We start from the raw sequence: 15,027 nt of genomic DNA on the forward strand, positions 1-15,027 counted from the left end.
AGAATCTAGTGACTTGAGTGAAGTCAGAAGGTTGTATGGGCCAAAAAATCTTGTTTCTTGGTCGATAATCAAAGAGTACTTGAGATTATGGATGCTAAATGGTTAATCTGGATTCTATGCCCCTGGCTTTGGGCAAGTTACATAGCTATTTTACACCTTGTTTTCTTTTTCTGGGTATAATGGTATGTAATAATAATAGCTAACACCTGAAGCCCTTACAGTGTACCCCCACTGTTCTAAGCATTTTACATATGTATTTATATATAAGCTTATTAATCCTCACAACAATCTACTGCTTTTATCTTTTTCTGTTTATCTTTATTTATAAATGAGGAAACTGAGCACAGAAAGGTTAAGTGGCATGGCCAAAGCTACAGTTAGTAAATGTCAGAACGGGCGGGCAGTGTGTCTTAGCTCAGGATGCCATAGCAAAATACCACAGACTGGGTGGCTGAAACAACACACATTGGTTTTCTCAGAGTTCTGAAGCTGGAAGTCTGAGATCAAAGTGTCAGCATGGTTGGATCCTGGTGAGGGCCATCTTTCTAGCTTGCTGACTGCTGCTTGCTCACTGTGTCCGGAGGTGGGAGAGGGAGATCTCTTGTTACAAGGCCATAGTCTTATCCAGTTAGGGCCCCACCCTTTTGAACTCATTTAAACTTAATAACCTACAAAGGCCGGGCACAGTGGCTCACGCTTGTAATCCCAACACTTTGGGAGGCCAAGGCGGGCAAATCACTTAAGGTCAGGAGTTCGAGATCAGCCTGACCAACATGGAGAAACCCCATCTCTACTAAAAACACAAAATTAGTATTTTGTGGTTAGGCGTGGTGGCGCATGCCTGTAATCCCAGCTACTCAGGAGGCTGAGGCAGCAGAATCGCTTGAATTTGGGAGGCAGAGGTTTTGGTGAGCTGAGATCATGCCATTGCACTCCAGCCTGGGCAACAAGAGCAAAAGTCCGTCTCAAGGCCGGGCGCGGTGGCTCACGCCTGTAATCCCAGCACTTTGGGAGGCCAAGGCAGGCGGATCACGAGGTCAGGAGATCGAGACCATCCTGGCTAACACGGTGAAACTCCGTCTCCACTAAAAATACAAAAAATTAGCCGGGCGTGTTGGTGGGCGCCTGTAGTCCCAGCTACTCAGGAGGCTGAGGCAGGAGAATGGCATGAACCGGGGAGGCGGAGCTTGCAGTGAGCCGAGATCGCGCCACTGCACTCCAGCCTGGGGGACAGAGAAAGACTCCGTCTCAAAAAAAAAAAAAAAAAAGCCTCCGGAACACCCAATGTCCACATACAGTCACATTGGGGGTTAAGGCTTCAACATAAGAATTTTGAGTGGGGACACAATTCAGGCCATAGCACAGTGAGAGCATAGAATCAGAGAGTAGCAAAAAAACCCACATGATTTTAGGTCAAGATAACAAATAAAGTTTGTTCCTAAAAGTTATAAAGGAGTTATTCTTAATTTGGAGCACATATACAGGGGTGTGCAGACAAGTGGGATAGAAAAAGTAAATATTAAAATTGTTATTTATATTTGTCACCCATTTAAACATACATATTTTGTTTTATAATGACATAATGTATTAGTACAAAAATAAGTCTATATAGTTTTTTTAAATGCACACAAATATATTGGGGTAGTGGCTCAACTTTTTTTTTTTTTTTTTTACTAAGGTAAGGGTGTAATCACTGCAATAAAATAAAGACAGGTATTACAATGGCCCTGCCCTCAAAAAGTTACAGTGTACTGTGGACAGAAGGCTAATCTTTTTAAAGTGTGATTAATAGATCACAGGAGATGAATACATATCATAGATCAATTCGTGATTATTTGTCCCAAATAAACTGTAGAAATAATAACTGTTATGAAAGGAGAAGCCACGTGCTCTATCTGTCCATAGGCTGAGGACGACCTTGCTGCGGTTGACCGCTGCTGGCCGGGACCTGCGGGTCGCGGAGGAGGCGGCGCCGCTCTCAGAGACCGCAAGGCGCGGGCAGAACGCGGGATGGCGGCAGCGCCTCTCCATGCACCAGCGCCCCCAGATGCACCGACTGCAAGGGCATTTCCACCGGGTCGGCCCTGCCGGCCCCCACCGCGCCCAGCCTCGCATCCACGTGGGACACAGACAGCTCCACACAGCCGGTGCACCGGTGCCGGAGAAACCCAAGAGGGGTGAGATTTAAGGCCACATCCCCTACAGGGCTAAGACACTGGGAAGGACTGATGTGCCAGCCACGTTTTCCTCACTGCCTTCTTCTGCCCACTACCCCATTTTGTTCTTTTGTTCTCACTCCCTCCTTTCTGCCTCCCAAAAATCTTTTTTTCCTGAGTGGGATATCAGATTCTAAATTCTAAATTCACCATGGAGTACCGCTGAGGGCAGAATCAGACAACAGGTCAGGAGATCGAGACCATCCTGGCCAACATGGTGAAACCCCATCTCTAATAAAAATACAAAAATTAGCTGGGCATGGTGGCGCGCATCTGTAGTCCCAGTTATTCGAGAGGTTGAGGCAGGAGAATCACTTGAACCTGGGAGGCGGAGGTTGCAGTGAGCTGAGATTGCGCCACTGCAATCCAGCCTGGCAACAGAGCGAGACTCTGTCTCAGAATAATAATAATAGTAATAATAATAATAATAATAAATCAGCCAAGCCTGGCGGCACATGCCTGCAGTCCCACCTACTTGGGAAGCTGATGTGGGAGGATCGCTTGAGCCTGGGAGGCGGAGGCTGCAGTGAGCCCAGATGGCACCACTGCACTCCAGCCTGGGCAACAGAGTGACACTCTGCCTCAAAAAACAAAGAAAACAAAACCCCCGAAAAGAAAACCCAACGTTGAATCTCTAGAGTAGACACCTCATTCTCACGGCCCTAAATCAGGAATGAGTAACCTAGGTAAAGGAAATTTACACACAGCATTTCATTAACTACTCTTATTTTATTAATAAGTACTCACTTATTTTGCTTAGTGTGGTCCTGTAATTTCAAGTTCCGTACTCCAGACAACCAAACGTTTACAAAAACAACTGAAAGTAGAAAACTTGCATGAATTTAAATTTCAGTTCCATTTAACAGTTCAGCATAGCTGGCCACCTGTTATGTACTGGGCACTAGAGATAAAGGTGGTTAGAGTTAGACACACAGTCTCTGCCCTGGACAAGCTTCCACCTTTCTTTTTTCTTCCTATTTGTACTTACTCACTTGAGGATCTATAGTCTGGCTGACTTTAGTTGCAGTTTTTTGCAAGAGTGAAAAAAAAAACTGCTCCTCGGGGGCCAGTTGTCATATAAGGGTTTCACCCAGGTCTCAAGACTCTATGCCCAGCCCTTCATGTTCCAGTTTCAGTACTTGGTGGTCCGGACGGTACTGTTGCCCAAGTCTGCATCTTCTGTCTAAACTTTTAGGGCCAAGGGACAGGCTGAGCTACACAGCCCCTCCATCGTTTAAGGAGCATGCGACAAATGAAAACAGAGGTGAAGTAGCCAGTGAACCCAGTGAACTGTGAGTTCTTCTCATTTATCCCATGTTGTTATTCCTGCCACTTTAATTAGAAAGACATCATTTAGGGAACAAGTGAATGTTGGTGATTTGAGTCTTTTCAGCATGATCAGGGAAGATGAAAGTCGACCTTAGGTCAAATTCCAACTTCACTGCTTAAAAATGGAAAACAAGCTTCTCTCTGTTCTCTGAGGAAATGAAAATAAAGGTCCTTTTCTCAATTGAAGGTATTCCCTCTATTTCCATTTATATTTTTTTCCTTAGGTCATAATTCCTTTTTTTTTTTTTTTTTTTTTGAGACGGAGTCTTGCTCTGTTGCCCAGGCTGGAGTACAGTAGCATGATCTTGGTTCACTGCAACCTCCGCCTCCCGGGTTCAAGTGATTCTCCTGCCTCAGCCTCCTGAGTAGCTGGGACTACAGGCATGTGCCACCATGCCCAGCTAATTTTTGTATTTTTAGTAGACACAGGGTTTCACTATGTTGGCCAGGCTGGTCTCCAACTCCTGACCTTGTGATCCACTTGCCTTGGCCTCCCAAAGTGCTGGGATTACAGGTGTGAGTCACCACGCCTGGCCCATAATTCCTTTATGTTTTGACATTTGAAAGCTGTATTTTATAAGATTTTCCTCGACATGTATCAAGATTACTGACTCACTTAATTTCTTTTTATATGTGTAAGAACCCAATTCTAAACTCCTGTAACAACAGTTTCTAAGTATCCTTTTTGTATTTAGTGTTTCTGGTTGTAACAGCATAATTTCTTTCAGCGGTGTCATAAGTATGGCTAAACCCATTGGTCTATGCATGCCTAACAGTGCCCACATCACGGCCAGCAATACCATGCAAGTGGAAGAGCCACCTGAGTCTCCTGAGAAAATGTGGCCTAAAGATGAAAATTTTGAACAGAGAAGCTCATTGGAGTGTGCTCAGAAGGCTGCAGAGCTTCGGTAAGAGTGTGGTGCTCCATGCCTCAAACCAGAACAAACCGAAAAAGCTAAGAGATTCTTATTTATACCTTCCCTCCATCTCAGAGGAAAAGAGTGTTTGGGATTAAATTCAATCTGAGTAGTAGACATGGACTCCCTCGTAGGTTAAGAACTGGATTAACCTGCGGGCGCCATGGATCATGCCTGTAATCCCAGCACTTTGGGAGGCCGAGGCAGGCAGATCACCTGAGGTCAGGAGTTCAGGACCAGCCTCGCCAACATGGGGAAACCCTGTCTCTACTAAAAATACAAAAATGAGCCAGGTATGGTGATAGGCACCTGTAAATCCCAGCTACTAGGGAGGCTGAGGCAGGAGAATCACTTGAACCCGGGAGGTGGAGGTTTCAGTGAGCCGAGATAACACCATTGCACTCCAGCCTGGGCAACAAGAACAAAACTTGGTCTCAAAAAAAAAAAAAAAAAGAAATGAAATGAATTAACCTGCTGGGCGCAGTGGCTCACGCCTGTAATCCCAGCACTTTGGGAGGCCAAGGCAGGCGGATCACCTGAGATCGGGAGTTCAAGACCAGCCTGGCCAACACGGTGAAACCCCGTCTCTACTAAAAATACAAAAAAATTAGCCGGTGTGGTGGCTGGTGCCTGTAATCCCACCTATTCAGGAGGCTGAGGCAGGAAAATCCCTTGAACCTGGGAGGCGGAGGTTGCAGTGAGCCGAGATTGCACCATTGCACTCCAGCCTGGGCAACAAAAAAGAAAGGAAGGAAGGAAGGAGGAGGAGGAGGAGGAAGGAAGGAGGAGGAGGAGGAAGGAAAAAAGAGAAAAAGAGAAAAAAAAGAAAGAAAGAAAGAAAGAAAGAAATTAACCTAAAGGGGATAAGTTTATGTATAAAAGGATATTTGCTGCTTCACTATATAGAAGGAAAACTACTTCATCCTCATCACCAGATAGGGATTCTTAGCCCTCTCTGTGCATCAATTCCTGGAAAACTTTTTTTAAAATGTATTTTTCAGACAAGTTTTAGTTTTATAGCAAAATTAAGCAGGAAATAGAGTTCCTGTATACCCACTACCTCCATACACACACAGCCTCCCCAACTATCAACACCCCGTACCAGAGTGGTGCATTTGTTACAATCAGTGAAACTACATTGACACATCATTATTGCCTGACCATCATTTAATAGTTTACATTAGGGTTCACTCTTGGTGTTGTACATTCTTTTTTTTTTTTTTTTTTGAGACGGAGTCTCGCTCTGTTGCCCAGGCTGGAGTGCAGTGGCGCGATCTCGGCTCATTGCAAGCTCTTCCTCCTGGGTTCATGCCATTCTCCTGCCTCAGCCTCCTGAGTAGCTGGGACTACAGGTGCCCGCCACCATGCCCGGCTAATTTTTTTGTATTTTTAGTAGAGACGGGGTTTCACCGTGTTAGCCAGGATGGTCTCAATCTCCTGACCTCGCGATCCGCCCATCTCAGCTTCCCAAAGTGGTGAGATTACAGGCGTGAGCCATGGCGCCTGGCCGGTGTTGTACATTCTATGGCTTTTGACAGATATATAAGGACATGTATCCATCATTGTAGCATCATACAGAATAGCTTTACTGCCCTAAAAATCCTCTGTGTTCCACCTAGTCATGTCTTTTACCTCCAGCCCTGGCAACCACTGATCTTTTTACTGTCTCCAGTTTTGCCTCTTCTAGAATGTCATATAGTTGGGATTATACAGTATGTGGCCTTTTCAAATTGGCTTCTTTCACTTAGTAATATGCATTTAAGCTTCCTCCATGTCTTTTAGTGGTTCGAAAGCTCATTTTTTCAAAACACCAAATAACATTCGATTGTCTATATGCACCAGTTTATTTATCCATTCAGCTACTGAAGGATGTCTTAGTTGCTTCCAAGTTTTGGCAATTATGAATAAAGCTGCTATTAACATTATGTGTAGTTTTTTGTATGGATATAAGTTTTCAACCTGGAGACATTTTAAAACCACAGATCCAGGCCGGGTGCGGTGGCTTATGCCTGTAATCCCAGTACTTTGGGAGGCCAAGGTGGGTGGATCATTTGTGGTCAGGAGATCAAAAACAGCCTGGCCAACATGGTGAATCCCCATCTCTACTGAAAATACCAAAATTAGCCGGGTGTGATGGCTCATGCCTGTAATTCCAGCTACTTGGGAGGCTGAGGCAGGCGAATAGCTTGAACCCGGGAGGCAGGGGTTGCAGTGGGCCAAGATTATGCTACTGCACTCCAGCCTGGGCAACAGAGCAAGACTCCGTCTCAAAAACAAATAAACAAAAAAAAACCCATAACAGATCTTATTTGGGGGGTAGAATTCAGGCAGTGTAATTTTAAGATCTCTCCAGGTTATTCTAATGAGCAGCTAGACAGGGAATCAATGAGATAGAGTGGAGTGAACCCAAATCCTCCCCAGTATCTCTTTCAATCTTTCAAACAATAAAGAAAACATGAGCTCCTAGGTTCAGGAATAATAGTCTTTTTTTTTTTTTGAGACAGAGTCTCACTTTGTTGCCCAGGCTGAAGTGTAGTGGCATCTTGTCAGCTCACTGCAACCTCTATCTCCCGGGTTCAAGCAAATTCTCCTGCCTCAGCCTCCTGAGTAGCTGGGATTGCAGGCACCCACCACCACGCCTGGCTAATTTTTATATTTTTAGTAGAGACGGGGTTTCACCATGTTGGCCAGGCTGGTCTCGAACTCCTGACCTCAGGTGATCCACCCTCCTTGGCCTCCCAAAGTGCTGGGATTACAGGCGTGAGCCACTGCGCCCAGCCTAGTCTTCTTTCTATTATTTTATTTTATTATTTTTTTTTTCTGAGACAGAAACTTACTCTGTCACCCAGGCTGGAGTGTAGTGGCACGATCTCGGCTCACTGCAATCTCCACCTCCCAGGTTCAAGTGATTCTCCTGCCTCAGCCTCCCGAGTAGCTGGGACTACAGGCGTGCGCCACCATGCCCAGCTAATTTTTGTATTTTTAGTAGAGATGGGGTTTCACCACGTTGGCCAGGATGGTCTTAATCTCTTGACCTCGTGATCCACCCACGTCAGCCTTCCAAAGTGCTGGGATTATAAGTGTGAGCCACTGTGCCGGGTGTATTTTACTATTATTATTATTATCATTATTTTTTGAGACAGTCTCACTCTGTTGTCGCCAGGCTGGAGTGCAGTGGTGCACTCTCGGCTCACTGTAACCTCCACCTCCCAGGTTCAAGCGATTGTCCTGCTTCAGCCTCCTGAGTAGCTGGGACTACAGGTGCACACCACCACACCCAGCTAATTTTTGTATTTTTAGTAGAGATGGGGTCTCACCATGTTGGCCAGGATGGTCTCAATCTCTTGACCTCGTGATCTGCCCGCCTCAACTTCCCAAAGTGTTGGGATTACAGGCCTGAGCCACCGCACTCGGCCACTATTGTTATTTTCTGAGACAGAGTCTCACTCTGTTGCCCAAGCTGATTTCAGCTCACTGCAACCTCTGCCTCCTGCAGTTCAAGCGATTCTCTTGCCCAGTGTCCATAGCTGGGATTACAGGCTTATGCCGCCACACCTGTCTGATTTTTGTATTTTTAGTAAAGACAAGGTTTTGCCATGTTGCCCAGGCTGGTCTCCAACTCCTGACCTCAGGCCATCTGCCTGCCTTAGCCTCCCAAAGTGCTGGGATTATAGGCGTGAGCCACGGTGCCTGGTTCATAATCTTCTTTTCAAGTTTTCTAGCACATTCAAACCTCACTGGTTTCTCTAAGGAAACAAAACAAGGCTGAGACCTAGCTTGACATTGCAAGGTTTGTGGGAAATTATGAACACCATCATTTAAAAAAGTAGTTATTATCTTTTCTCAGAACATAAGGTTAGTGATCTCTATCAAATCTTGGCTGGCATGATGAGAAATGGGAGAAAGGAGATTATTTACTTGACTGTACATACACCACATACTTGTGTTCTAGTGTGGGGAAGAGGGGAAGGCAAGAGACAAGAGGGAGGTATTCTTATTGGGGCACAGTCAAGGAGAAAATGTCTCTAATTCTATCCATGTTCAGACAGAATAATTTAGCACCTTTCTCTGCAGAGCTTCCATTAAAGAGAAGGTAGAGCTGATTCGACTTAAGAAGCTCTTACATGAAAGAAATGCTTCATTGGTTATGACAAAAGCACAATTAACAGAAGTTCAAGAGGTGAGTTGCCATCATCAGCTCTGCCTTCTTGGTTGGGGGAAACCCCAATTAAGAGATTCATATTATTTTCTCCATTTTACATATGGGAAGCCACAATTCAGAAAGACTGAGTTACTTGTCTAAGGTCACACAATTTACAAGTGATATTCAAATCCAAGCCTCACAACTCGGAGTCTGTTCTTTTCCCAGTATTTCCCATTAGTTCTTTTTTTTTTTTTTTTGAGACGGGGTCTCGCTCTTTCGCCCAGCCCGGAGTGCAGTGGCGCAATCTCGGCTCACTGCAAGCTCCGCCTCCCGGGTTCACGCCATTCTCCTGCCTCAGCCTCCCGAGTAGCTGGGACTACAGGCGCCTGCCACTGCGCCCGGCTAATTTTTTGTATTTTTAGTAGAGACGGGGTTTCACCGTGTTAACCAGGATGGTCTCGATCTCCTGACCTCGTGATCCGCCCGCCTCGGCCTCCCAAAGTGCTGGGATTACAGGCGTGAGCCACCGCGCCCGACCTTCCCATTAGTTCTTTATTAAGAGGAAGACTCAAGCTCTGCCTACTAAGGTGAAATAAAGTGGAGTTAACTTGTGTAAGGTTTAAGGTCCCCTACAAAGACCACAACCGGAATGTGATTAAATTAAGAAGCCAAAAGCAGTCACAGGGGAGGGAAGGAAACTAGCCTTTTAATTAGCACTTTCTATGAGCTGTACTCTGTCCCAGGTATTTACAGCCATGATCTTTTTTAAGCCTGACAACAGCCCTCAAGGTAAGTACATTTAGTATTAGCACACATTACAAACTAATATCTGATTGGTGGAAATAGAGTATCAAGGGTCAAAGTAAGGTCAGCACCATCCTTTTATTGAACAAATATTTATCCAGTACCAGGAATTGCAAAGCACTAGGATGCAAAGATTACAAAGGTAAGTAAGATAACAACTGCCTTCAAGGAGTTTATAGGAGTGAGAGAACAAGTAAACAGATTCAACTATCCGTATGCAGGGTATGGGCAGGACACAAAAGAGAGAGTAGTCAGACCCACCAGTGGGTGAGGTGCTGATATGGCTGATGAGTGGAGGAACACCAGGGCTCTTGTCTCACGCGAATTAGATAAAACGACACGGACACAGGTGGAACGGCTTTAAGGAGCAGAGAGTTTAATAGGCAAGAAAGAAGGGAGAAGAAAGACGGAAGAAGCTCCCCTGTACAGAGAGAGGGAGAGGGACTCCAAAGCCTAGAGAAGAGACCTCATGTGCCGGGAAAAGTGGCTGCTTATATGAATAGGCAGGAGGAGGTAGTGTCTGATTTGCATAGGGCTCAGGGGATTGGTTTGACCAGGCATGTCACTCATGTAGCCTGTGGAAAAAACTGGCCCTCCTACCTTAGCTTTTAATATGCAAATACAGGGCGCCATGGTGTTCTACACACGTGGGGATATGTGGGGGTGGCCATGTTGCCAGGTACAGGTCGGGGCAAGGACAGGAAGACGAGGGCGGGAATCGCCATGTTTGGGTGGACCCAGTTTCTAAAGACCTGTATTTGCATATCAAAGGTTGCCTGCCTGGCTGTAAGAGCCGGGGCTTTCCTGCTAGACAAAAAACGATCTGGAGCTGCTTTAAAGGACGAGAAAACGTTCCAAGGACCCCTTTTCCTTTCTATCTGCCTAAAATTATTTTTAATAACCCCTATAACAGTGCCAGATCAGAAAAGGATTAACGTCTGGGTGCGGTGGCTGGAGCCTGTAATCCCAGCACTTTGGGAGGTCAAGGAGGGAGGATCACTTGAGCTCAGGAATTCGAGACCAGCTCAGACAACATGGCGAAACCCCATCTCTATCAAAAATACAAAAATTAGCCGGGCATCGTGATATGTGCCTGTAGTCCTAGCTACTCTGGAGGCTGAGGTAGGAAGATTGCTTGAGTGCTTGAGCCCAGGAGGCAGAGGTTGCAGTGAGCCGAGATCCCGATACGGCACTTCAGCCTGGGTGACAGCGTGAGACTTTGTCTTAAAAAAAGAAAAAAGAAAAAGATTAATAAAGGAATAGATTTTGAGTTAAATACTGAAATACTAAAAGATTAGCGTGTGTTAATAAGTGTGCAAGAGAAGGAGGGGCTTTCCATGAGAGCAGAGGTGAGAAACAGGTCTGGTCATGAAAGACACACTAAGAATTTTTTTTCTCGTTGTCATTAAAGACAGAACATGCTAGGAATTTAGACTTTATCCTACAGACAGCAGAGAGCTGTGTGAAAGGGTTTTAAGCAAGTTGATATGATCAATTTTTTTCTCTCAAAAAGATTATTTGACCTTTTTTAAAAAATAAAAAAAAAAATTTTAAAAAAAAAGGTTGGGAGGCCGAGGTGGGTGGATCGCTTGAGGTCAGGAGTTTGAGACCAGCCTGGCCAACATGGTGAAACCCCATCTCTACTAAAATACAAAAGTTAGCTGGGTGTGGTTGGGGGCACCTGTAATCTCAGCTACTTGGGAGACTGAGGCAGAAGAATTGCTTGAACCTGGGAGGCCGAGGTTGCAGTGAGCAGAGATTATGCCACAGCACTCCAGCCTGGGCAACAGAGTGAGACTGTCTCAAAAACAAAAACTTACCTCTCATATTTGCTACAAGGATTAAATGAGATAATACATGTGAAATGATTATAATGATCATCATGTAGCAGGTAATGAAACACATAGTAACATATAACACATAGCAACTACTCAACTAATTATAGCTGTTGTTATTATCTTTTTTTTTTTTCTAAAACTGAAGCGATCTTTCTGAAGCACGCTAAGTAACAGTACCTAATTTAAGATTAAACATTTTTCTTGGATAATCCACCAAGTATGATGCAAATGTGAATAAATGACCCTTCATTCTCTTTTGAGAAATGGTGTGAATATTGCAGTCACAGACTACTTGGCAAGCTAGGGCAGGGGAAAAATAGCAACAATTAGTAAACAAGTACACAAATTGACTTGTTTTGTGGGATTTTTATAATGTCTTTAAAAATGTTAAGCATTATATTACAGTGACAAATATATCATGAAATTGATAAATCAATAAAATAATAATAATTTCTTTCTTCCAGGCATACGAAACCTTGCTCCAGAAGGTACTTAATGAGAATTGAGTCTCTGTTTCTTAGTAACCAGAATAATCAAACCCAAAGAAATCTATGTTCATCTCCAAGTAACGTAACACCAGAATTTAGCTAACTAAATCAGTGTTATTATGTCATATAGTTTCTGTTAAAAATGATACTATTACTATTATCAAAAGATACAGATACTTATTGCACTGTTTTCTTTTTTTTTTTTTCATAAAAATTGAAATACGAGATTGGAGTTGAGAAATATTTGGCATAGTATTTTTAAGCCTATTGCTGAAGCAAATTATAGCATTTGCTTAAAACTTTCTAAGAGTATTCTTCTAGCATGTGTGAGGTGATGAGATATAACAAAGTTGTTGCAGGTATTCTCAGATGGTCTTAAATATTTGGCCCTATTTACCACTGTGAGTGGGCTGCATGTGAAGCTGGGTGAATGTCTGTGCTTAAGAATCACCACTAAGACAGAGTTCCAAACGAGATCACCCAGCTGTGCCTCACCAGAGGCATCCGGCAGAAACACACACAGAACTTCTGGAGTTAACATGTCACTTGTCTAGGTACAAATGGAGGAATAAATCATCATAAAAAAGCAGTCAAATAGCTTAGAAAGTGAAGGCAGCTTTGGAAGGTGGCAACTAATTTAGAGCTAGGGATTAATTTGAACCTTGAGAAAATTAAGGCTCAAGGGCCAGGCGCGGTGGCTCACGCCTGTAATCCCAGCACTTTGGGAGGCAGAGGCAGGCGGATGACCTGAGGTCAGGAGTTCGAGACCAGCCTGGCTAACATGGAGAAACCCCGTCTCTATTAAAAATACAAAAATTAGCCAGGCGTGGTGGCTTATGCCTGTAATCCCAGCTACTCAGGAGGCTGAGGCAGGAGAATTGCTTGAACCCGGTAGACGGAGGTTGCAGTGAGCCAAGCACCATTGCACTCCAGCTTGGGCAACAGAGCGAGACTGTCTCAATAAATAAATAAATAAATACAAGAAAAGAAAATTAAGGCTCAAATGATGAACTACAATTGCCCAGAATGGAAACCCTACCTACCAGGGAAATTATACTTCCAGAGAAATGCTAGGGTGAAAAACAAGGTCAACTAACAGTACAAAGGTAATAAGCTATTAATCAAAGTCATTCTTTGTGACATCTATTAGAGAATGCTAGGGTTGCTGGTGTCTGGAGACCACTCGTGCCGAGTGATATGACCATTCCCAGAGGTACTTTCCTTTTGCCCCAGAATCAGGGAATCCTGAGTGCAGCCCATGAGGCCCTCCTCAAGCAAGTGAATGAGCTCAGGGCAGAGCTGAAGGAAGAAAGCAAGAAGGCTGTGAGCTTGAAGAGCCAACTGGAAGATGTGTCTATCTTGCAGATGACTCTGAAGGAGGTAAATAATAATAGTTGAAAGATACCAGGCCGGGCGCGGTGGCTCACGCCTGTAATCCCAGCACTTTGGGAGGCCGAGGTGGGCGGATCACGAGGTCAGGAGATCGAGACCATCCTGGCTAACATGGTGAAACCCCGTCTCTACTAAAAATACAAAAAATTAGCCGGGCATGGTGGCAGGTGCCTGTAGTCCCAGCTACTCGGGAGGCCGAGGCAGGAGAATGGCGTGAACCCAGGAGGTGGAGCTTGCAGTGAGCCGAGATCGCGCCACTGCACTCCAGCGTGGGTGACAGAGCAAGACTCCGTCTCAAAAAAAAAAAAAAAAAGAAAGATACCATCTACATTTCAACTTCAGGGATGTTAGAATGTGTATCTTAGCAACAATATGAGTATTGCATTTTTTCAAATGACAAAAACAAAGCTCCAAGTAGTTAAATCATTTGCCTAAGATTACACCATTAAAGGGAAAGCTTGGATTTATACTTACGTCTGTTTTCCAAAGTCCTTGCTCTTTCATAATGTTTTGCTGCTTCCCTAACAGTAGAAACCCAGAAACAGTGAAGACTTATTTTGGAAAATCCTCATTAATTCCAGTAAAAGTTTCTAGCCGACTTTCAATTGGTTCAAGTCTTTCTAGTCAGATGGCTTCTCAGACACTGGAGATGGCAATAGAAAGCCTCTCACCCACCCCGCTCCCTGCCATGGACAAGGGAAATCCCGTGCAGGGGAATAGATTTTAACATTTTATCTCAAGGGCTACTATCACTCTTAGTTTCAGGAGAGAGTTGAAGATTTGGAAAAAGAACGAAAATTGCTGAATGACAATTATGACAAACTCTTAGAAAGGTGAGTACCACATTTGGGTCCCAGAGCATTGTTACTATGAAAGACATTACAGAAAGTTCATTCCTGGCCAGGCGCGGTGGCTCACGCTTGTAATCCCAGCACTTTGGGAGGCCGAGGCGGGCGGATCACGAGGTCAGGAGATCGAGACCACGGTGAAACCCCGTCTCTACTAAAAATACAAAAAAAATTAGCCGGGCGTGGTGGCGGGCGCCTGTAGTCCCAGCTACTCGGAGAGGCTGAGGCAGGAGAATGGCGTGAACCCGGGAGGCGGAGCTTGCAGTGAGCCGAGATTGCGCCACTGCACTCCAGCCTGGGCGACAGAGCGAGACTCCGTCTCAAAAAAAAAAAAGAAAGTTCATTCTTAATACCTAGCATTAATAAATATATCGGGAAATTGGTACTCAGTATTGTTAGTGAGAATATATATAAATCGGCAGTCTTTTGGAAGGGAATTTGACACTATTAAAATGTTAAATGTGCGTATCTTTTTTCTTTCTTTTTTTTTTTTTTTGATACATAGTTTCTCTCTGTCGCCCAGGCTGGAATACAGTGGCATTCTAAGCTTACTGCAGCCCTAGTCTCCCAGGCTCAAGCAATCCTCCCACCTCAGCCTCCTCAGTAGCTGGGACTACAGGTGTGCACTGCCACACCTGGCTAATTTTTTTCTATTTTTTGTAGAGACAGGGTTTTGTCAGGTTGCCCAGGCTGGTCTCAAACTCCTGGGCTCAAGTCATCTGCCTGCATCAGCCTCCTAAAATGCTGGGATTACAGGCATGAGCCACCATGTCTGGCCCCCAAATTTTTTGGGGGGTGGGGGGGAATCAAAATGAAAAAATTCTCTTGTGTATGTGCAAATATGTATATATAATAAGAATGTTGCTGGGTGCAGCAGCTCACACCTGTAATCCTAACACTTAGGGAGGCAGAGGTGGGAGGATAACTTGAGCCTAGAACTTCGAGACCTGTCTGGGCAATATAGTGAGACCCTGTTCTCCACAAAAAGAAAAAAAAAAAAAGAATGTTAATTACTGCCCTGATAGTAATAGCAAAAAACCAAAAACAAATA

The 15,027-nt window shown here is 44.5% G+C and overlaps 1 protein-coding gene across 1 annotated transcript in view; it reads left to right on the top strand.

The window, feature by feature from the left end:
- RPGRIP1 (RPGR interacting protein 1) overlaps positions 1 to 15,027 on the top strand; it is a 71,854-nt gene that overhangs the window by 20,825 nt on the left and 36,002 nt on the right. The window contains exons 4-10 of the mRNA XM_032179701.2: positions 1,906 to 2,177; positions 3,412 to 3,508; positions 4,241 to 4,453; positions 8,537 to 8,642; positions 11,713 to 11,736; positions 12,970 to 13,116; positions 13,888 to 13,961. Of these exons, the coding sequence (XP_032035592.1) occupies positions 1,906 to 2,177; positions 3,412 to 3,508; positions 4,241 to 4,453; positions 8,537 to 8,642; positions 11,713 to 11,736; positions 12,970 to 13,116; positions 13,888 to 13,961 (933 nt within the window). The remainder of the gene's footprint in view (positions 1 to 1,905; positions 2,178 to 3,411; positions 3,509 to 4,240; positions 4,454 to 8,536; positions 8,643 to 11,712; positions 11,737 to 12,969; positions 13,117 to 13,887; positions 13,962 to 15,027) is intronic.

The sequence above is a fragment of the Hylobates moloch genome, unplaced genomic scaffold (genome assembly GCF_009828535.3).
Source record: "Hylobates moloch isolate HMO894 unplaced genomic scaffold, HMol_V3 SCAFFOLD_16, whole genome shotgun sequence".
Lineage (NCBI taxonomy): Eukaryota > Metazoa > Chordata > Mammalia > Primates > Hylobatidae > Hylobates > Hylobates moloch.